Here is a 23,076-nt window from a genome sequence, read left to right as displayed (position 1 = left end):
AAAAATCAATTTATAAATTATTACAAATCCAATTTCAGCTTAAGCAAAAAAGAACCAAGTGAATATGCTAAAAAAAATTCAATTTTATGGCTATTGATTCTTAGGGGGAAATTACTTCTTCATACATTTTCAAATGCCAAACTGTTGGAATAGAAAAATATGGAAGATCAACAGAAAATAGCAAGGAATGTCTCACCTGGCAAGAAATGAGAACTGCACTTAAATGCTCAACTTTCAAAAGAGAAGCATACTTTTGAAACAGAAATTAGAAATAGACATATTTCTTATTATTGGTAAATATAAATAATAGAAATAGAACACCCTTATGTTACATTGCTTACATAAAATGTTTGCACTACTTAGGTTACAAAAGTTCACTGCTGGAGATTAGCTGCAGGCAAATCAGAATTTCTCAGATTTTTTTAATGGTACAAACCCATCTTATTTTTAGCATGAACTACAAAAGGCTTGCATAGAGATGGATTTCCCAATATCCTCATTGGACAAAAACCACGCATTTCTACTAAGAATCTTTGTGAAGAATCTAAGAATCGTTCTCTTCATTCTACATACTGTACATATATCCAGGACAACATCCTTTATTCATTCGGCTAGCAATAAGGAACAATGACAGGCCGCGAGCAGACCTTTGTCCCAGATTATTTTGTAAATGTGGTAAAATCATCTCAACAGGAAAAGAAAAACAATGCTCTGGCCCTGACATCAGTGAAGTGTTTCCCCTCACTCTCATCCAAACCTGACACCGGCAAGTAAACAACTTACCTACACATACAAAATGTGAAATGGTCAACATATGAATGTGCAAGACTACAAATCTTTTCTTACTATTATTCTGCATTTGAGAACTGGCTGAGTGAGGCATTTAGATGGCAAATCCTCTCACTGATCCTCTGGACAAGGCAGGGGTCTATGGTAAAAACCTGAAACCCAAACAACCAGTGACGTACTGGCCGTTGCACCACAGAGAACATGGGAACCATCTCAATAACACTGAGGTGAAACAAAAGCTGATTTAACAGGCCAAAGCGGTTAGATAACACTCAAAACAGTTGCTTCTATATGAGGTCTAAAGCATATTTGGCAGATTTTCTTTCAGTCCATACAATGGAAGTCAATGGTCACTAAAACTCTTTGGTTACCAACATTATATAAAACTTCCTTCCACAAAATCAATTCAAGTTATAAACGTCAGGGTTAGCAAATAATGACAGAATTTTCATTTTGGGGTGCACTATCCCTTTAAGAGCATCTACACTTACTACATACTTCTTTAGTGTGCTTATAAGCTTAAAACCATAGAGACAGACGTCAGTCGAGATCATTCATGAGTCAGGCATCCTAAAGCATATCCTAATATATTACAGCAAAGCTTAGGCAAATACTTACAGGTCATACAAACGTATCCATATTCTCTCCAACACACATTGAATAAAATGTCATCCTTAACTAGAAATGTCAGACACTACAGTGTTGCAGTTACCGTAGCCGATGTATTGCATAGCACAACATAGTTCATACGTAATTAAAACCTGTTGGCTGTGTTATGACACATTTTAAAACTTACGTTTACATATTAGTAAGGAAATAACAGTGCTCAGGCGGTGTGCTACATTGTACCAGCATTACTGTACAGTAAGCGCTCGGGCTTTAATCTTCTGTTTGACACTTCTGGAACTGTCTAGCCGGGAGCGCGGATGTTATTTACAAGCGACAACTCGCCACCCCAAAAAGCGGTTATGTTTATTAAATGAGAATATACCTATTGGACCTTCTTTGTGTTTTGACGAGCGTCTTCTGTTGACTGCTTTTTCAAGAACACCGCTCCCAGACTTCTTTGCAGACGCCATCTTTCTCAAACACGAATGATTACCTCCCCCTCTGTTCTCTCTGGACATACCTTACAGGCAGCCACGCCCACACCAAAATCTATAGCCAATAACGCGTCAGAGAATGATCAAAGCACCTATCACATAGTTCTCATTTCATAGTACTGCCAAATGACACTCACACAACGTCAAAATACAAAATAATACGTCAGTGTATTGTCATTTAATTGCCAGTTTGAGTTGCCAGTGTATTTATTTATTAATAATCCTCCTCAGGGCACACTTAAAATGTGAAAAAATATTCACACAAAGCTATGTTTTATACAGTTTATTCAAAGCATTAGCAGATATGTTTGATTTACCAGTGCAAAACACAAACAAGCTTATCTTCAGACTAATAGAGAGATACAAAGACACTGACAGCAAGCTCATGAAATGGTAAAATTAAATTATGTACCAAGTGAATGTGCTAAAAAAAATATATATATATATGGCTATCGATTCTTAAGGGGAAATTAATTCTTCATACATTTTTAAATGCCAAACTGTCTGTTGGAATAGAAAATTATAGAAGATCAACAGAAAATAGCAAGGAATGTGTGTTTAAATTGTCTCACCTGACAAGAAATGAGAACTGCATTTAAATGCTCAACTTTCAAAAGAGAAGCATACTTTTTAAACAGATTTCTTATTATTGGTAAATAAATATAAATAATAGAAATAGAACATCCTTATGTTACATTGCTTACATAAAATTGCCAGTTTGAGTTGCCAGTGTATTTATTTATTAATAATCCTCCTCAGGGCACACTTAAAATGTGAAAAAATATTCACACAAAGCTATGTTTTATACAGTTTATTCAAAGCATTAGCAGATATGTTTAATTTACCAGTGCAAAACACAAACAAGCTTATTTTCAGACTAATAGAGAGATACAAAGACACTGACAGCAAGCTCATGAAATGGTAAAATTACGACTTAAAGGGATAGTTCACCCCAAAATGAAAATACTGTCAATAATTACTCACCCTAATGTCATTCCAAACTCGTAAGACCTTTGTTCATCTTCAGAACACAAATTATAATATTTTTGAAGAAATCTGAGTTTTCTGACCCTGCTTAGACAGCAACGCAACTACTATGTTCAAGGCCCAGAAAGGTAGTAAGGAGGACATTGTTAAATTAGGTCTTGTCAAAGACTGAGGCTACACTTGAAAACAGTTGTTTTGTCCTAACGCTCTCATTTCACACTAGCATTTTCAAATGTTTTTCAAAAGTTTTCACACCCACACTGAAAACGCTACATTCACTTTATTGTATATGCATAAAGCCACAAAAAAGCTCACTGAGACAATACAGATGGAACAATTCTGCTGGCAAGATTATTTTAATTAGGAAAATATCTCACCATTCAATGTTGCACTCACTCAGCATTGTATATCTGATCTAAAACACAACTGCCCTCATGTTTTGCCACAAACAGCAATCACAAGTAAATGTCATCTTTGCAGGACTGTGATATGAAGAGTGTAAAAAAGCCTCATCCACATTTCAACACAAAAACGGCTTTTTGAATTTATCTACTTTTGGAGAGCTGACACAGAAGAGAAGAAATTACTGAAAGTCATTATTTTTGTTTTTATTTACACACAAAAAGTGCTGTTATAGCTTCACAAAATTATTGTTGAGCCACTGATGTCACATGGACTGTTTTAACGATGTCTTTACTACCTTTCTGGACCTTAAACCTGCTAGTACCATTGCTGTGTGTGCAGGGTCAAAAAGCTCTTGGATTTTATCAGAAATATCTTAATTTGTGTTCTGAAGATGAGCGAAGGTCTTACAAGGTTGGAACGACATAAGGGTGAGTAATTAATGACATAATAATACACAGAGTTCACTTTTCCTTTGTCTTTCTTATTAAAATAGTTCCTTTTCCTGTTTCTCCAGCTCCAGCTACGGCTTCTCCAGCTGAATGTCTTCTTCACAGCTGCCCACATCCTGATAGGGGCCTTGATTGGTGCGTTGAATTTGATGGTAAGCTGCACTGCAGTCATCCAGGTTTAGACCCTGTTGAGAGATACGTGAAGGCCGCTTTCGTGAATACACAGCATGTTAATAGGAATATATAGTGGGAATAGACTTACCTCATAGATATTCTCCTCTTCCCTTTCTTTCTTCTTCTCCAGCTGATTCAAACTCTTTGACTAAAGGGAAAAAAAGTTGATCTATCATCATCACAGAATCACTTTATTTATTTGTGTAATGTTATTTGTGGTGCAGATTTCTTTTTCCATAAGGTGTATGGAATACATCCAATCATCATTAAATCAACATTACACGGTCAGGGTGTCTAACCTTGCAGAGAAGCATGGTGCCAGGGATCAACACACTCAGCAGCAGCAACACCCCTTCTGCTGTAATGATGCTGTTCTTCACACTCTCGCTGAGGTTCAAGGTCTTCTGCAAAGGTACTAATTAAAGAGAAGGTTTTAATTCCTGAAGACTTTTCAGAAATGACAAGTAGATCAAACTGACTGTAGTCAGAGAAAAGTTAAACAAACAGCCAAAAGAGCTGATGGTTTCACTTCCTCCTACAATAAAACTTGCATGTGTGTATGTAAAAAGAGTTAAGTTACACAAACTTAGCATGGATGAGAGGAATTTAGTTTTATGTCACTGAATGGGCTATTTGTGTTTGCCTAACTGAGCCAATTGAATGATTTGTGGGGATTATTGCACAATGCGGCCTCTTTTGAGAGCCTGAGTGCTTGCATTGTTATGTTTGTGACTTTCATGTTTATGTAATGAAGATTAAATAGTTAGACATTGGGCTTACATCTGAGTATGTATTAAAACGCATAATTACAAGTTCTATATACAGTATTTATTATAGACTACTTTTTAAAAGTTTGAGGTCAGTAAGATGAAAAATAATACTTTTTAGCAAGAGTGCATTAAATTGTGACAGTAAAAAGTGACGGTAAAGACTTTGTTAAAAAAAGAAAATAATTCTATTTTAAATTAATTCTGTTCTTTTGATTATTCTATTAATCAAAGAAAATCTTAAGAAGCTCTACACTGATAATAATAAGTAACGTTTCTTGAGCCCCAAAAGATGGCTGATGAAAACGTAGCTTTACCATCACAGGAATAAATTACATTATAAAATACATTAAAACAGAAAGCAGCTATTTTAAATTCTAATAATATGTCACAGTGTTTCTCTTTTTACTGTATTTTTGACTATGTGCAATCTTGATGAGCGAAAGAGACTTCTTTTATTAAAAAGAAATTGGAATGGTAGTGTATATTGTTATCTGAAAATGTTTCTGTGATACTAACAAGAAATAAAATGAAGTATACTTCAACATATAGCTGTGGTATTACTCACTGTATACTTGAAGGAAGGTACCATGGGTAAAGATGTGAACAGAGCTATGATTCAGTCTACACTGGTACAAGGCAGTATCACTGAGACGGACCTCCTTGAAAACCAGGAAATGGCATGTGACATTTTTCCCTTTTTCTGTCTTGTTTACGGGCAGATTTACTAAACTGGGCTTTGTGGTACCATTGGTGGAGTAAATGTTCATCATCCAGGAGACATGGGGATTCTCTTTCCAGCGGTAGCAGCATTTGATGGTGGCTTTATGGGAGAGAGCCACACGCAGCAACGGCTTATCCGACTCCAGTTGTAGCTCTAGACTAGCGTTGCAAACAGCTTAAGCAAAAGACAATAAACCAAAAAAGCCATATAATAATATGGTCTAATTTTGGGTGACACAACAGCAGAATAAAGTATTTGAGTGAAAAACAGTCCACAGTGTATATATGTAATTACAACCCTTTAATATCAAAGCAACTTAACATTAAGCTTTAATTTTCCCCCAAAGGGCATTAACTTTAATCCACATGATATCAGCATGTTTAAATCTGTTAGCTAAACCATATGCTTCCCACCCACAAAAAGACTTATCATCTGAACTGCTATTCAATACAATGTAAAATTAAATTAAACCCTTAAAAATGGTAGGTCACACTAAAAAAGGCAAAGATAGAAAAACTGGTGAAAATCTAGACTGGCAGCAATAAGATGCAAATTGAAACAGCAACAGCTGCTCTGAGAGGAAATCAGCTTCACTGAAGCAGAACACAGACGTGCAGCTGGAAACTGCATACTTTGTTCTTTTGCAGAAGATAAAAAGTTTATTACTGAATTTGAAATAATATGCTTTCAAAAAACTAAATTTCTCTTTCTCTCTCCCACTCTCTCTCTATTTTTTTGCTCAAAGAGAGCTTAGATTACTTTAAAACCATTTAATAATAATGCATGCTTAACAAATATTAACATTTTACATTAAAACCAACATTACATACTACATTAAATATGTTAATGCTTACCTGCCAAGAAACTCAAGGCAATCACCAGTTTGAACACCATTTTCTTTAATGAACCTGATGAACTCTCAAATAAACCTCTTGCTGCTCATTAGCAAATGCGCCGTTCAAGTGTTTGTCTTGTCTTCCTGTATCATCTGCACCCACCCATTCTTCTATTTCAGTTTGTGGTAAACTCACGCAAATACAGGGGTTGGACAAAATAATGTGAACTTCTGGGAAATAGGCACTATTTCATTATTAACGTGTTTTATTTGACTTTAAAAGAGATTTATACAATGTTTGAAGTTAATAAAAAACATTTGCTTCTCACCCTTTTCTCCAAAACAGCGCACAGTAGTTTGATAATAAAAACAGATAATTGAACTGGCCAGGTCCGATGTTGGAGTTCATCTTGGTGCTCCAACTGTCTAAGTTTAATGTCCACAACACAATATTTTTCCCCATTTTATCATTGGCATCTGTGATTAAAACAGCTCCTTCACAGATGTTGGCTTTGTGTACGCAGCCATAATCGTAAGTAAAACACCAAGCAACTGGGCCTTTAAGGCTACAGATGCTCAAGTGGTAAAAGGCCACCATGATTTGTCATTTTTGGAAAACTCACCCTACCGACGCTTTGTACTAAATAAAACAGTAACACTTTACTTAAGGCCTGTATGTATAATGCACTGTAAATTTATTTATAATGTATGGTATACTGCATCATATTTTTCATAAACAATTGTAACCAAAGTTAACACGCATTATATTTGCAAATACCTTGTTGAAAGTGGTTGTCATTTGTTTTAATCCATTATATTTTCTATAATGGGTTCAATGAATAGATAAGTACTATAATTTATTATACTACGGGCTGTTGAATTTGATTGGCTGACAAACGTTCTAAGGTGTTCAACTGACCCTTTGCAAAATCCGCCCTTCTTAGTTAATGCTGCTTTCACACTACGCATCATGTTCTCATGCAGTGAAAAATACATCGCTGAACAAAGAGAAAACGGACAACCATGCCAGCAGACAAGAGCAGGTTACTTCTGAAATGAAAAAAGGTCTCAGCTTTAAAATGCTGTCATTTTTCAAAAAATTAAAACAATAAATACAGTTTTGTGGCTCTTTAATATGTCGTGACAGATCACTGTATTGCTTTATTGGATTAATCAACAGGTAAACCGATCATCTTTTCTTATTTATTTAAAACACAAAATAAACATGAATGGCTATTTTTTTAAACCGTGGAAAGATGTCAATACACAGAATTTTTCAAGTTTAAGTCCACCTAAGTTAATCTACACTGTAAAAAATAACAGTAAAAGACAGTAAAAATGCTACAGTAAAAACCTGTTAAATGGTTAACGGTAAGTTTCCCTACTATATATGGTGAAAAATTGTATTGGACATTGCATGTAATTTTATGGTAGTATATCGCTTTTGGAAGTGAAAATAACCGTAAATTGACATTTCCAGAATTCCCTGTATTACTTTTTTTTTTCATGTTTTATTTTGGTTTTTTGTTAAAATAACCGTTTCTTCTTAGTTTTTTCTTATCCGTTATGTACATTAGGGTTGTATGTTACACCTAATGCTGTGAAATTAATGTTTATTGCATTAATTTAGTTTCATGTGTGTTACAATGATGGTGTTTAGTGTTTCTGTGAATGACACTGTGCACAAGCCGCTTGTGATGGGCTTTGGTTCATCATGTGACTTCCTCATCACCACCTGCTTTTGGTGGTTATCATTGTATTACAAAGGTACAAAACAGATTTCAGTACTTTAGTAGGTTGGTACATTAACATCACATCAGTTACTGAAATTACGATATTTAAATGTAAATTTAAGTTAAAACGGTAAAAACCTAAAATGTTGCTCCTGTATTTTTTACGGTAAAATTCTGGCAACCACAGCTGACTTTTTTTTTTTTTTTTTTACCCAAAATTTTATGAAAATTTTTTTCAGTGTACTCTCCTGTCTGATTTGTTTGTTGGACATAATGGCAGAATCTGTGTTATGATTAGTCGGATCGCCTGTCAATCAAGCTGTCCAAAGTTCTGACTGCATTACAAGTCCATATTTCGCCAAATAATTTCAGTTACTTCAAAGGTCCTTGCAGCCTAAAACCCACACTGACCAAGCAAATAAATATAGTAAACAGTAGGATAAAAACGCTCAATTATTTCCGTGTTATGTATGGCAAGTATGTTCTATTTCTTCCGCTTTCTCTCCCTTACAGACACACACTCAGTACAAAAGCGAACATCGTGTTGTCATTTCTCACTATTAACGGCGCTGTTCTTGATGATGAACTTGTAGTTTCTCTATTAGTAGAAACACCGCTGCCTGTTGAGAAACGCATTCTCCTCTTTTTTTTTTTTTTTTTTTTTTTTTTTTAGATAAGGTAATCTGTTAATATGCTGCTGAAAATAAGGACAATAAAAGCTCATTTCTGATCATTTATTTAAAAAAACGAAAAACAATAATTAAAAAAACGTACCTAAATTTTTATGTATCTTACATACAAAATCAAAGCCCAAATACACAGAATAGTCCTTGCATAATCAGTTATATAGACAGACAGCAATGCCTGTAATGAGTGGACTCCTGTACACAGAATTACATAAAAGACAGTCATGGATTGCAGAGGGTTTAAAAGATCTAACAAAGAGCACTCAGTACTAAGTACTCGGCCTTTTAAGAACAACAAATGAGTGGAACTACTATAATTTGGCGGGTATGGAGCAAAATTTCAGATTATTTAACACTGAACATCGCCTGTCAGCCGGATTAAAACAGCCCTTTAGAAATAAAAACAAACCCTAAATCTGCACAAGGCACCCTATAAATACATTTAAACATTGATATATCACTATGTATACGTATATGTATATACGGACAGATACACAAGAAAATTTTAAGGAATGAGAGAGAAAAACACCACACCCAAAACCCTGTCTTATCAGTTATCAAATATCCAAGGCTCAATTTGAAACAGACTTTCTAATCGAATTTAAATAGTGGACAGTTCTTACCATAAAAGTGAAGCCTTTTATAGTTGTTCTGGTTAAGGGTGCACTTTGTCTCTGTCAGTCCTCCTTTATAATAAGCAATGCATAGTATGGTAATTACATAATTTTCCAAGAAAATGAATGGAAAAGAATAATCCACCCATTCAAGCAATCGCCAACGAAAAATTAAAAAAAAAATTGTGCAAAAGGACTACAAGAAAGTGAAGTACGTAGAACAGATCTTGCACCATGATCGTTTCATTACAAAACTTTAAACATTTTTGTTTTCTACTTCTAAAAGGAAAAAAATATATATATGTAAATGAACAAAAGGTCTGATTGATGTACTAGGACCAACACAGCCGGTCAGAATGCAACACCTCTGGCAAACTGTTCTGGTAAACCATTTTGCGAAGGTAATCAGCTGGGAAAACAGCAGGGAAAGAAACCAAGGCTTTGCAGAAATCAAAATAATCAACACAGCTACAACTTAAAAATGAATTAAAAAAAAAAAAAAAAAAAAAAAAAAATCACACTATGTAACAAATAAGGTAAATAAGTTGCATAATTAGGAAGTCGGTCGAGGATAAAAAAAAAACCTGTGAACCTGTTGCAGTAGCATCATGAATACATGAAAATAATTACAGTACTGCTGAGAAAACCTACAGTTTGTGTTCCTGTCTCTGAGATATAACATCATTTGAAACCCCTGCAAGTGCCTGATTCTCTGTCGTCTGGTTTTCTAATATAAGCAGAGCAGGAGAGAAAAAACTGGTCCCTTAAGATGGAAAACATGGACTGATAATGAAAATCAGAATACTTCTCTATTACTCATACAGTAATTCAGTTCTGAACCAACTTAATTCCTTCCGTCTTAAATAGGATTTTAAGCCAATCCATCCACTTCACCCTTACAGTTCATAATGTCATGGTCAAGTCTAAATTTACAGCTGACCTCCCCATGCAAGGCAAAAGTGTTTTTGTATCTAAACTTTGTTCCACTATAATTTCTTTGGTCCTGGTTATAAAGAAAACTACTCCCTAAAATAAAATAAACAGAAACAATGACAATTACAAGCAATTACAGAATACAACGGTAGAGTAACTGTACTATAGAACATAATGGTAGAAAAAACGGAACTCTCTGAAATGACTGATGCCTTTTACAGCCACAGAAACAGAATTTGCATAGTGCACACAAATAGGCAATGTGTGATGATTATCATAAGATCTGGGTTGACCTACCAGAGTACAATCTGCAACACCAGGGTTAGAGAATGCTCTACATTGTGCATGCTTGTTATAACAGCACTGATGTGTGGATGTACCTGCAAGCTGGTCATTCAAATGCATATTTCCTCAAACCTGCAATCTCAAACCGTGACGACATCTCACCTTCTTTAAACCTTCTCTCTACTTTCTTTGCTCATCCATCTGTTGATCTATCCTACTTAGCACTTCTTTTCTCATTCACAGCAACAAAAGAACAACAAAAACCGGGTTTAATTAAAAAGTCCAGGCTTTGATTCCCTAGTTTACAAAATTTTGACCAATGCATGCTACAGTGGCTCAATACTCTACTAAAAATCTACATATATCCTTTTGAATATCTATTATTTTTGAAAATACAATGTAATATAGTATGGTAAGATTTATTAGGATGAGTGAACATCTTGAAATGTGTTAAAAAAACGAAAGAGCATTATCTGTTGAAAACCTGACTAAACTACAGTCTGAAAAGCAGGCTTCATATGCACCAGACTGCATTCACAAGGATGCAACTCTAGTTTTCTATGAATATAGATAGTCTTTTGGTACTAAATTTAGTTTTGACATGCTTAGGTTTATCATTGTGTGTGCGCGTGTTTGTATGTTACAGTGCTTTCACATGCACCCGTAGCATTTCGCTCTATCGCTCTAGGTGTTGCACATTTCTTTGGCATCTTTTGGTGAGACAGTCTCTCAACAGAAAAACACATATGCACTTATTCAAGGTCAAGGATCACTATCATCTCACAACACTTCATTTCGTTTCTCAGTGGCATGAAAAGTGATGGAGGCCTGCTGACAATCTTCTGAAAAGGCAGTTGAGAAGAGCGAAGAGACAGAACAGGAACATTCAGGCAGAATTAGTCAATCAGCAAATTCCTCGAAAGCAAGTCTCGAGTCCAGCACATACAGTGATCTGAGGACAAAGAAGACAGATGATAGAAACTGAATTGCTATATTTACAAAAAAAAGGGAGAATGGTGCTATATAGAAATAAAAATGATACATATAAAAATATGGTTTTGTACTGAAGAGATTGTTTACCCAAAAATGAACATTCTGTCTTTAATTGCTCACCCTCATGTCGTTCCAAACCCGTAAGACCTTTGTTCATCTTCAGAACACAAATATTTTTTGATGAAATCTGAGAGCTTTCTGATGCTGTATAGACAGCAAGTACTACATTGAAGGCTCAGAAAGGCAGTAAGGACATCGATAAAATAGTCCATGTGACATCAGTGGCATAACCGTAATTTTATGAAGCTATGAGAATAATTTTTGTGTGCAAAAGGAAAAAAAAAAAAAAAAAAAAAAAAAAACTTTGTTCAACAATTTCTTTTCTGCTGATGCCGGTCCTGCATCAGCAGCACCAAACGCATGTACTCTTGTAAACGCACATCGAAGACCAACATGGAAGGGAAGAAAATGTTGAGTGAAGTCGTTATTTTTGTTTTCTTTGCTTACAAAAAGTGTTATCGTAGCTTCATAAAATTACGGTTGAATTTCACATGGACTATTTTAACGATGTTCTTACTACCTTTCAGGGCCTTGAAAGTGGTAGTTGTGTTGCTGTATAAGATGGGTCAGAAAGCTCATGGATTTGATCAAAAATACAGTGCCTTGCGAAAATATTCATACCCCTTCATTTTTTCATGTTTTGTTATTATGCTGCCTTATATTAAACCGTTTTGAATTATGTTTTTTCCACATCAATCTACACTTCAAACACCATAAATGACAAAGCAAAAACAGAATTGTCACAACTTTGTAAACTTTTAAAAATAAATAAAAATACCCATTCAATTGAACTTGCCTCAGGTTAAATTCACTCATTGTATAGCAACATCTAAAAGCAATTTGAATGCTCCTGAGCTCAATCACAACTTTCCCATATAAGGGTATGAATACTTATGCAATGGAATCATTTCAGTTTTTCTATTTTTAATACATTTCCAAAGATGTTAAAAACCTGTTTTTTTTGCTTTGCCATTATGGTGTATGGAGTGTAGATTGATAACTAGTCATTTAAAAAGTAATTTAAAGCAGTGAAAATGAAGACACTGTATCTTAATTTGTGTTTCAAAGATGAATGAATGTCTTGTGGGTTTGGACTGACAGGGACAATTTTTGGGTGAACTACCCCTTTAAGTATATGGTAGTACCTTGTAACAGCAGGTTGTGATGTTTATCAATTGTAATGGCCCCCCTGAAGTGAATATTTAGCAAGAGCCTCTTGCAACTTATGATGGTCCTCCTCCATAGCCTGGAAACAAACACAACACCAGAGATACATATTAATATGGACACCTCTCTCAGCTTATTCTCCTCACTCACATCCAGACTCAGTCCATTAAATTTTCTCCTCCACTTCAAGATCTGACGCTGTACTCTTTCCCAAATTGATTTCTCCTTACCTGCAGTCTCTTCAGCTGCTCCTCAATAGACTGCAGTCTCCTCTGCACCTCCTCCAGGCGTTCCTGAGAAAGCACTAAAGGAGCACTGATCCCACTTTCCTCTTCTCCTTTACTTCCTCCATCTCCCCCAGTCTGTTCTCCTTCAGTTCCTCCTTCTGTGCTGGATTCCTCCACTGAGGAGGAGAAATAAAAAGGCAATATTAATATTAATAGTGTTTTGCACACCAAAAAGCCATACTTTATGGCTGTTTTCCACATTTCTAAATGGTTTGTTGAAGAGGGAGCACAGCTGTACTTTCTTAAATGTGAGGTTGAACTTCTTCAGCTTAAAACCTGAAGCGATATGTGTGCACTACCTGACGACTGACCTCCATCTGCCTCCTGTCTTTCAGGTGCCGTCCCTCCATTTTCCCCAAGAGTCTGAGAGTCATCTGACAGGCTAATACTCCCGACAAATAGCCTCTTCAGATACATGACTGCGAGAGGAATACAAGCAAAAGAAAAATAAGTACAGCATTAAATTGTTGGTGTTCACTGATAAACCTGCATAAAATGACACACATTCTGACCTTCATCCAAAGCATCAGTAGCAAACTTCTCCGGAGGGGTGTGACTATGGCTGAGCAGATCAAAGCCATTGGCTGCTAGGAAGTCTATGAGTGAATCACTATCTCTGCTCTTCTCATCAGTAAGACTGTCTTTAAATCGCCCTGTGGTGAAATAAAACACACATTCACATTCAAATACTATGGTAAAATTACTTGGACAGACTTACTATGTGTTTCCAAGAGTCAAAAGTCTCACCACTGCGTTTCAACAGGTCTCCTCCATTCTCGGTGGGGCTAAGAGGGGGATGCACACTGGAGAAAAGAAATGGAAAGAGTTTTAATGAATGAAATCAGCTTTGAGCTTGCTAGTTCGACATTTGTTAGTCAAAAAACACACTCACGGGCTGTATGCAGTTCCAGGTATGCTGCCGTGTATGCTACCTTTTTCTCTTTGCGGCTTATTCCCACCCCTCTTCTTCAACTCGTCAACCGTAGTCTTAATCACCTCTGTCCAACTGGAGCATAAAACAGACATATCAAACTACATGTTTTGGTTTCAATTTTGGGATTTCGTATTATCTGCCTGTCAGTCATTCGTTTAGTGTTCCATATCAATAGTGTTCCGTTTATGGCCTCATATAGTTCACAAACTCACTTTTTCTTCTCACCGCCGGACTGAGCAACCAGTTCATAGATCTGCGCGCCGCTGTCCCAGGTGAAGATGACATAGAGGGCCTTCGGGTCTGATGGAAACAATGAAAGCAATTGTATATCAGGTTCACGTTTTTCAGAATACAACATGGTAACTCACTGAAACTCACTCACCAGTGGCCACATCTCTGAGGAAAACAGATTCTAGTTTGATGACTGGACTCAGCATCTGTTTGCCTTCCTGAGCGGCAATGTTGCTTTTGCTCTGACACTTCAAAACCATCTTATCATCCTGCTTCTGAAACAAGACCAGCAGGTCTGACAGCAAAACACAGTGCACATCTGCAGAAAAATAGGGTGAGTAAGAGGCTGTATTCTCGATTGCGGAAGCATTGAAAGCCAAAAAACACATTTGCCAAAAAATTTTAAGTTGACAGGGGTTACCGATCGCTTTCTCCTTGGTCACCCTCCATGTCAGTGGTCCTTCAAACAGCATCTTTCTGGTGGTCAGATCAATGTTCTGATGAACAGAGAAAAGAGTGGATCATATCAGTCCCAGAGCGTCTGTATTAGTAACGTAACTGATACATGAGACGTCAAGATATTTCTCACCTTGTACTCACTGTAGAGGTCATTGCTCGGTTTCAGTCCTGAGGTGTCCAGCCGGCGCTGGTAGTCTTTTAAAATCTGAATTGAAGATAGGCAGATATTTAGGAGAAAAAAAAAGAAAGTGGTGGTTGGGAAAATGCATATTAGAAATAATGAATTAAATGATCCGTATAGGGTGAGGGGGCGGGGTATGATCAAAGTCTTATATCACAGTATGGATAATTTAATACAGTATCACACTAAAAACAAACTTCACAACATGCTGGAATGTAGTAATGCTGCCAGAACACATCCTGTTTAAACCCTGTTTATTTGAAGGAACTGAATTCTCACCAGCAGGTTCTCCATGAGTTTGACTTCTTCATTGACGTGGTTGAGGATCTTACGGCACGATTCTGCTGCTTGGTTAATGTTCTCTTTTTCTACTGCATCATCTGTAAGACAAAAAACATTGGTTATCCAACAATTTTTGTCTAATATACTGGATTCTGTCTGTTTACTTATTTATGCTCATTTGGGTAGTTGATAAATAGGCAGTAAAAAATGCTTATTTTGTAAAAGACAAATTTTCAGAAGAAACTTTTCTGACCCACTTCAAATGTTCACTACTGTATAACTCCCTTATTGCAATACTCAACTGTTTTTTAAGATTTTGAGATAAAAACAAATCTGTGGTTCTTTTATGTGTCACACCATAGGACATTACGTCACACGAAAGGACAGAAATGGTAGTTATTAAAGTATTTCTATTTAACTTTGAATGTGTCAAAGGAGAAAGTTAGTTTGATTTTGACACAAACAATATCAAGGTTTTTTTTAGCAAAACAAAATAATTCACAAAATTCAGTCTCTTAGTCAATCTGGTGGATCTCTGTTAATTTTCTGTCTATATTTCCATGTCCTCTTCCTTCCACTAATTTTTCTCCCTCAATTCTTTCTGTTTCAAAAACAAAGTATCACATTTTGTATGTTTTTTCATGACTTTATAACAGTACAAGTTTTCTGCAAAAACATCAGAAAATAGTTTAATTAATGTAATTATTGTAATTCTAACTGAAAATTATCAAAAAGAATAATAATAAAAAAAAGTGTTAAGTAAAAACTTATTTAATTATTTAAAATGCTTTTTAAAGAGACCTTGTCCTCTGGTGTGACATCTTTGTCCAGTGTTACAGGCGACACACCAGTGGACATTTTCTGTCACACCAAAGGACGTTCCTATGTGCTATTCCAAGCTAGCGGTTAGCGGGACATATCTGCATAATTTTCCATGATTATGTAGTTTAACATACAGTTTTTAATTAAAAATATAATTTAGGGGTGTCACGATAAAGAACAACAAAACGCAACACTTTTGTAGTGGTTCCAAAAAAGTTAAAAATTTGAACAATTCACAGGGGGTTTCAGTAATATGATCATGAATGGAGTCCTTTAACTAATTTAAATTTTGTCTGGAATTGGCCAATTTAAAATCAGGATATGGTGTCTCTTCAGAGGACAGTTTGTTTTTTTTGTTTTTTTTAAGAGACAAACTGTATCCAGTTCCTACGCGTTCTTCCAAATATATGGATGAAACAAATGATTGCCATTTACTAAAACAGACACTTGTAAAATTATGCCAGATGTATTTTTTAAAAATTTTATGCTTTTTTTTTTTAATTTATAAAAGTTGTATTTTACTGAACCATGCTTGAGACAGTCACACCATTGGACAATTTTGAGATTTGGCTCAAAAATGTAAAAAAACAAAAACAACAAAAAAAACAAAACAAAAAAAACAACCCATTTATTCATGTGACTGCAATGCAAAATTTTCAGCAACACTTACTGCAGTCTTTAGTGTCTCATGATCCATCAGAAATCATTCTAATATCATCAATACTACACTTAATAGAACTGAAAATCGAGACACATTTGTCAGCAGCACCACATGTATGTACCATGGTACTGTTGTGAACGCATGTCAAAGACTGACATGGAACATGGTCATTATTTTTGTTTTCTTTGCACACAAAAGTATTCTCAGAGCTTCATAAAATTATGTTTGAACCACTGATGTCAAATGGACTATTTTATCAATGTCCTTGCTACCTTGTTTAGCACGTGTTTTACAAAAAAAAAAAGCAGTATTAGATTGGAAACACTTACCTGTGTTCTTGGCAATGTTTTCCAGCAAAAGAGGGTACTTGGTTAGTCTTTGCATCTCTATGGGAATGATGTCCTTCAGCTGTAGCCTCCGACACTGTGGCTTACTCTCTGCCTCCTACAACACAAACACAGAACATTTACTTAAAGACATTGAGACGCCAAGCCTCCCGAAATATTTTTACCTATCACAATATATTTATGTGACTGCTGAACAGTTGCAATAACATGAAAAAGAGTGTTTTAAGTGTAAACGTACCAGTATGAAAGCATTAAAACGGGGATCCTTCTTCTGTCTGCTCTTTATCTGCTCTAGAGCCCAGGACTGGTAGCTACAGAAGCGTGCGGTGAGCTTCTGAAACCATTCTCCCTCTGATCCACTGAACTAAAGAGATAAAGACATGTCTAATATAAGTTCATGTTGTCAAGAATAATGCTGAATGGCACAGTCTTGAGAAAGAATATGGAAAACTAGCATTTAGCACACTCTAAGCTACTTACCCTGTTGAGAAGTGGCGTGCTTATGATTTTGACAATGTACTCATCCTCCTGCCGCAGTCTTTTTAGATTCTCATAGAAAGCATCTGCAAAAAAATAGAATGGATTTAAGCTATATCAAGGCTGCTCATGAATAACTTCAAACATCAAAAATCTTTTTAAACCATGCAGATTTCAGTATATCAATGTATATGAAGTGGATACATACAGTGCATCTCTATGATCTCATCAAGGCTGGGGAAGATGGTGGCCAGCTCAGTCACGGTCATAATCTCTTCCCTCTCCAGCGGACGAGAAAACACAGTCTGCAATACACTCAGCATACGGACATGAGCATGCTCTGTTGCAAACAGCTCTGAGAGACACAGAAAAAAATATGTTCATCAATGCACCCTGCTACATAGCAGATTCAACAACTTGAACTTGTGCATTTTTTTTTTTTTTTGGACATTTTTGCTTGTACTACCATTGATGATTTCCTGTCTTTTGATTTCCTTCTTGCTCAGTTTATTTAGCTCCTCTGATGAAGCAAGGACCCTCCAGTTGGGTGGGTCCTGCTCAAGCTCCAGGAGACGGGGCTCCATCTCTTCCTGCTGAGGGAAGGGGCCAAAAGCAGGACCAGTGCTAAGGCCATCAGTCAACAAACCACCTTCCGCACTAAGAGAGACACATTAAGGGAAAAAATTGAAAAGGGATACATACTAGTTGGTATGTAGGTAGTGATAATTACAATGAATTCTGTGAGTTACTGAGAAGCCCCTTGTGCTGCTGTCTCCTGTGGACGGTATGTATAAGTGTGTGTGCCGGTTAGTTTTTGCCTTACGAGACTGAATGCTGTGGGGAGGGTGAGAGGGGGTGGGAGGTGGAAGTTGACTGCAGGTCCACGTCGCTACGGGAGCGAGACTGCTTGGCCCGGGTAGAGCCACTACGGCGAGAGTGACGGCGCTCCACGCAAAGGCTCTCGCTTCGGCGTACATTCCTGAACACCCAAGAGAAGTGGGGAGGAAAGGAAACGGGTAGAGCAAAAGCAGAATAAGAAAAGAAAGAAGAATTGAAGAAAAGTGGTAAGATAGGAACAGAAAGGGAAGAGGAAGAGGAAATGAAAGTGGAAGAGATAGGAAGAATAAGGAAAGGAAAATGGTCGGAAGAAGAAAAGAAAAAAGGAAAGGAAGGAAAAGACAGGACAGGACAAAACAGGAAAGGAAAAGACAGGACAGGACAAAACAGGAAAGGAAAGGACAGTAAAGGAAAGGAAAAGACAGGAACAAAAAGGAAAAGACAAGATAGGAAAGGAGTGGTAAGAAAGGATAGAAGATAAGGAAAAGGGAACGAAAAGGAAGACGAAGCAATGGACAGGGAAAAGAAGGAAAGGGAAAAAGGAAATGAAAGGAAAGGGAAAGAGATAGGAAGAATATGGAAAGGAAAATAGTGGGAAGATGAAAAGAAAAAAGGAAAGGAAGGAAAAGACAGAATAGGAAAAAAAGGAAAGGAAAGGAAAAGACAGGACAGGACAGGATAAGAAAGACAAGATAAAGACAAGAATGACAAGACAAGATAAAAAAGGAAAGGGGTGGTAAAAAAGGAATAAAAAAAGAAGAGAAAAGGGAAACAAATAAGCAGGAAAAGGAAGAGGAAGAGATAAAAACAGGAAAGGAAAGGAAAGGAAAGGAAAGGAAAGGAAAGGACAAGACAGGAACATGAAGAAAAGGACAAGACAAGATAGGACAGGAAAGGAATGAAAGGAGAGGACAGGACAATAAAGGAAAACAGGACAAAAATGAAAGGATAGGACAAGACAAGAAAGTAAAGGACAAGACAGGAATGGAAAGGAAACAAAAGAACAGGACAAGACAACAAAGTAAAAAAACAAGACAGGAAAAGAGAGGAAACAAAAGAACAGGACAGGACAGGACAGGACAGGACAGGGGAAGTAGCAGAAATGTGGGAGGACATTGAATGACAGTGAGGTTAGACACCACAGACCAAAGGTAACATGAACAGATGACAGAAACAGAAAATTGAACAGTGATGAAGAAGAAACAGTAAGTGAAATGTGAAGACAAATGATGTCAAAACCACTATATAACATTATTAGGAGATTCATTCAGCCCCATCAGTTCAAAGACCCTTCTGGGATCCACATTAACAAACATCTCCAGCTCTTTCTAATGTGTCATTTTCAACATCTCAGTGCATTTGAACCTCAGTTATACTGGTATAAAACAGTACTGGCTAACAAGTGAGCTCCACTCGTGCAAAGCATCCCAAAAAGCAAATGCTTCCACCCTCAATCCCTAAAGCCCAAAAACCTGAGAAGAACCATACTTAGCCATGCAGTGAATATGAATGTCTGTGTGGGTCTAAAGATAAAGCTTAAAAACCATAGCACTGATTCTGCAATGTTTTCTACCAAATGAATAATGTAATCTGTGTTTAGTAAAAACATGTGTGCATCAGTAGCAGTTGAGGCTGGCAGAAAATCCCAGAGACAATCACGCAGACCCACCTTGTCTTCTTTCTGTAAAAACATAGGGCGAACGAACAGTTACAGCATCACCGAGAACAAACCGTTTATTAACAAACACCCAACCAAAACTTCCAACTATAAACCAACTAACCTCAACGCTACCCTGAACAAAATCTCAAGGCAAACAACAAAGCAAGACAGAGCGCACAACAACGGACACCAGCAACAAACAATGCTTCCACATGAAAGACAGTTGCACGAGCAAAATAAAAATGCACAGCTAATCTAGTTGTGCTAGCTTTATGTATTATACTATAAACAGTAAGTAAAGGAGCTACATTAAGTTTCTAAGTCACGTTTATTTGAAATCCAGAAGGTTGCTGGTTCAATTCCCACAAGTAATCACCATTATACCAAACTGCAGAACATCAAGTCACTTTGAAGGACAGCGCCTGCTAAATATCTATCTACAAATTGAAGCAGCAAAAACAAAACCTTTGAAATAATTGGGCAGTCATAATATTTGCTCAAATTTGCTCAGAAACTATTTTGATATCGTTGTGCCTTGGTGCAACATTGCGGGACAAAGCGCTGACTGGATGCGAAGAAACACTGCGGTACGGGTAAACTGAAAGCTAACAAATGACTGACGCTGCAAAACATCTGGTGGGACATGGAACAAAGACAAAGAGGTAAAAACAAAAGGAGGCAGCAAAATGCAGAGAAACAATCAAAGTGGGAAAAACAGGTGTTAGGATAGGAGGGGAAAGAGAGGGAGGCGCGTATGCGCAGTAAGGAACTGTCTTGGTCTTTGTTGTCCTTAAGGAAGGTAGCGTATATTGCGGGCAGCAGCAGGAGCAGCAGCACAGGAGGCACACAGCACACTCCCCGAGACAAAGCAAGGGAGGACACCCACCCTTAGGTATGTAGTAGAAAGTAAGGCTGTAACTACTTCTGATACTGCTCGGTTAAAGCTTTTCATTTTTCTTATGCGTTGCTTTTATATCTGCTCCTCATTCTTTTTCCTTTTTTCTTACCTGCTGTCCTGATTGTCCTCTGGAAGGAGGTCAACGAAAGAGGGAGTTTCAGCAATGGAGAGACTCCCAGCAGTACTGACAGGAGATGCGTCTCCCGACTCTGGGACTGGTTTGGGATCTGAGCGATTGTTGTTGACACCTACAAGAGACTAAATTTCTAAAAATGGCACACTAGGCAGGCATTTAATAATATCAAAGCTCACCTATAGTGTTATTTATTTGTATGTGTTGCTTGTTTCACACTGAATCTAGATATCATCATATATTAGTACCATACCAGTAATATGTAACCCTGGACCACAAAACCAGTCAATTGTTTGAAATTGAGATTTATCCATCATCTGAAAGCTGAATAAATACGCTTTTACTGATATATGGTTTGTTAGGATAGGACAATATTTGGCCGTGATACAACTATTTGAAAATCTGGAATCCGGGGTGCAAACAAATTGAGAAAAATCACCTTTAAAGTTGTCCAAATGAAGCTCTTAGCAATGCATATTACTAATCAAAGGTTAATATATATAAATATTGATACATATTTAGGAAATTTACAAAATACCTTCATGGAACATCTTTACTTAATATCCTAATGACTTTTGGCATAAAAGAAAAATCAATCATTTTGACCCATACAGTGTATTTTTGGCTATTGCTACAAATATACCTGTGCTACTTAAGGTTTTGTGGTCCAGGGTCACATATTATAGATTTTATAGATCAATTATCAATTATAGATCAGCTGATATTGAAGATGTATTTGTTAATATCAAATAAACTAAAACTAAAATTAAAAAAAAAAAAAAAGTTATTATCATTAACTGAAACTAAACCCATTAAAACCATTTTTGATCATTTAAACAAAGTCAAAATAAAATATAAATATTACATGTAAAACATGACAATGAAAATTAGAAATGTTGCCTTGGCAGCTAACTGAAATAAGTTTAATGTGAAGCACTGAAAGTAATATTAAAAAAAAAAAAAATGACGATAGCAAATAATTACCTTAAATTAAAATGATTGAAATTATTTCTAAATAACACTGAATTGTACTCACTACAATTATGTTTACCTGCTATCATCAAACACTCACAAAATGTTAATCATTAAAAACACTATGTAATAATACAGATAAGTGTAATCTTTTAAGACTGTACATTATAATGCAAATTTTTGTTTTCATGAAACCATTAAAATGATTGATTTTAAGCAGTGTGTTGTTTTTTTATTTATTTAGAGAGTACGAAAGAGTACAGAATTTTGATATTAGCCATTTATCGATTTTCGGACATAACACTAAAATAATTATTGGTTTGTCTGTATCAGCAACCATGTTAATATTGGTGCATCCCTGATTATATTTCCATTTATATTTCCAGTAGACTCACATATACTGTACCATGTTATTCAATTTCCCATATGTCCAATGTACTTAAAGGACCGGCTTGATCCAGAATTAAAATTTTCTGATAATTTACTCACCCCTATGTCATCCAAGATGTATTTTCTTTCTTCAGTCAAAAAGAAATTAAGGTTTTAAAAGGAAAACATTCCAGTATTTTTCTCCATAAAATGGACTTCAATGGGAATCAATAAGTTGAAGGTCTAAATTGCAGTTTCAATGCTTTAAAGGGCTCTACACGATCCCAGCCAAGGAATAAGGGTCTTGTCTAGAGAGACAATTGATCATTTTCTAAAAAAAAATTTAAAAAATTACAAAAACAAAAAACACACTTCACGCATTACGTAGTCATGTTGGAAAGATCACGCGTGACGTAGGCAGAAGTACCAACCCAGTGTAAAAAGCAAAGCAAACGTGCAAAGAAAGTCAAAAAAAACTACATTGTTGGACAATATTACAGTTGGAGGATGGATTTTAAATGAGTTTTTGCCCTACCCTACCTTTTGAACTGAAGTACACAGAGGAAGAATTAACTGCGTGTGACCTTTCCAACTTGATTATGCAATGTGTGGTTAAAAAGTATATACATTTTTATTTTTTTTAGAAAATGACCAATCGTTTTGCAAGGGAAGACCCTGATTCTTTTGAAGCTGCACTGAAACTGCAACTTGGACATTCAACTTGTGGGTCCCCATTGAAGTTGCACTATATGGAGGAAAATCCTGGACTGTTTTCCTCAAGACTGCATAAACTGCATTTTGGAAGTTCAGACTCCATAGCAG

At 36.3% G+C, this 23,076-nt stretch overlaps 3 protein-coding genes across 11 annotated transcripts in view; all 3 read right to left on the bottom strand.

Moving 5' to 3' along the window:
* lipeb (lipase, hormone-sensitive b) overlaps positions 1–1,899 on the bottom strand; it is a 38,307-nt gene extending 36,408 nt beyond the window's left edge. Inside the window, exon 1 of the mRNA XM_051131617.1 lies at positions 1,781–1,899. Coding sequence (XP_050987574.1) covers positions 1,781–1,868 — 88 coding nt within the window. The 5' untranslated portion in view covers positions 1,869–1,899. The remainder of the gene's footprint in view (positions 1–1,780) is intronic.
* A 789-nt stretch (positions 1,900–2,688) lies between these two features.
* cd79a (CD79a molecule, immunoglobulin-associated alpha) lies at positions 2,689–6,388 on the bottom strand. The gene is made up of 5 exons (XM_051132338.1): positions 6,253–6,388; positions 5,243–5,572; positions 4,207–4,322; positions 3,996–4,055; positions 2,689–3,918 (listed from the first exon to the last, which is right to left on the bottom strand). Exons 1-5 carry the CDS (start codon positions 6,290–6,292, stop codon positions 3,805–3,807), a joined length of 660 nt encoding a protein of 219 aa, XP_050988295.1. The 5' UTR covers positions 6,293–6,388; the 3' UTR covers positions 2,689–3,804.
* Positions 6,389–8,686: 2,298 nt separating this feature from the next.
* Positions 8,687–23,076, bottom strand: part of arhgef1b (Rho guanine nucleotide exchange factor (GEF) 1b) — a 49,408-nt gene continuing 35,018 nt past the window's right edge. For 5 of the 9 annotated variants that reach the window (XM_051130567.1, XM_051130571.1, XM_051130573.1 and 2 more), the window contains 20 exons: positions 20,890–21,028; positions 19,892–19,903; positions 18,209–18,364; positions 17,852–18,042; positions 17,594–17,740; positions 17,389–17,471; positions 17,147–17,272; positions 16,891–17,005; positions 15,076–15,176; positions 14,746–14,820; positions 14,578–14,653; positions 14,308–14,475; positions 14,138–14,225; positions 13,884–13,997; positions 13,739–13,794; positions 13,504–13,644; positions 13,291–13,410; positions 12,935–13,107; positions 12,683–12,783; positions 8,687–11,436 (listed from right to left, as the gene is read on the bottom strand). In XM_051130567.1, the coding sequence (XP_050986524.1) occupies positions 12,709–12,783; positions 12,935–13,107; positions 13,291–13,410; positions 13,504–13,644; positions 13,739–13,794; positions 13,884–13,997; positions 14,138–14,225; positions 14,308–14,475; positions 14,578–14,653; positions 14,746–14,820; positions 15,076–15,176; positions 16,891–17,005; positions 17,147–17,272; positions 17,389–17,471; positions 17,594–17,740; positions 17,852–18,042; positions 18,209–18,364; positions 19,892–19,903; positions 20,890–21,028 (2,156 nt within the window). In that variant the 3' untranslated portion in view covers positions 8,687–11,436; positions 12,683–12,708. The other 4 variants (XM_051130568.1, XM_051130569.1, XM_051130574.1 and 1 more) reach the window with 4 other exon arrangements.

The sequence above is a fragment of the Labeo rohita genome, chromosome 16 (genome assembly GCF_022985175.1).
Source record: "Labeo rohita strain BAU-BD-2019 chromosome 16, IGBB_LRoh.1.0, whole genome shotgun sequence".
Taxonomy (NCBI): Eukaryota; Metazoa; Chordata; class Actinopteri; order Cypriniformes; family Cyprinidae; genus Labeo; species Labeo rohita.
This window is presented reverse-complemented; position numbering and strand designations above follow the sequence as displayed.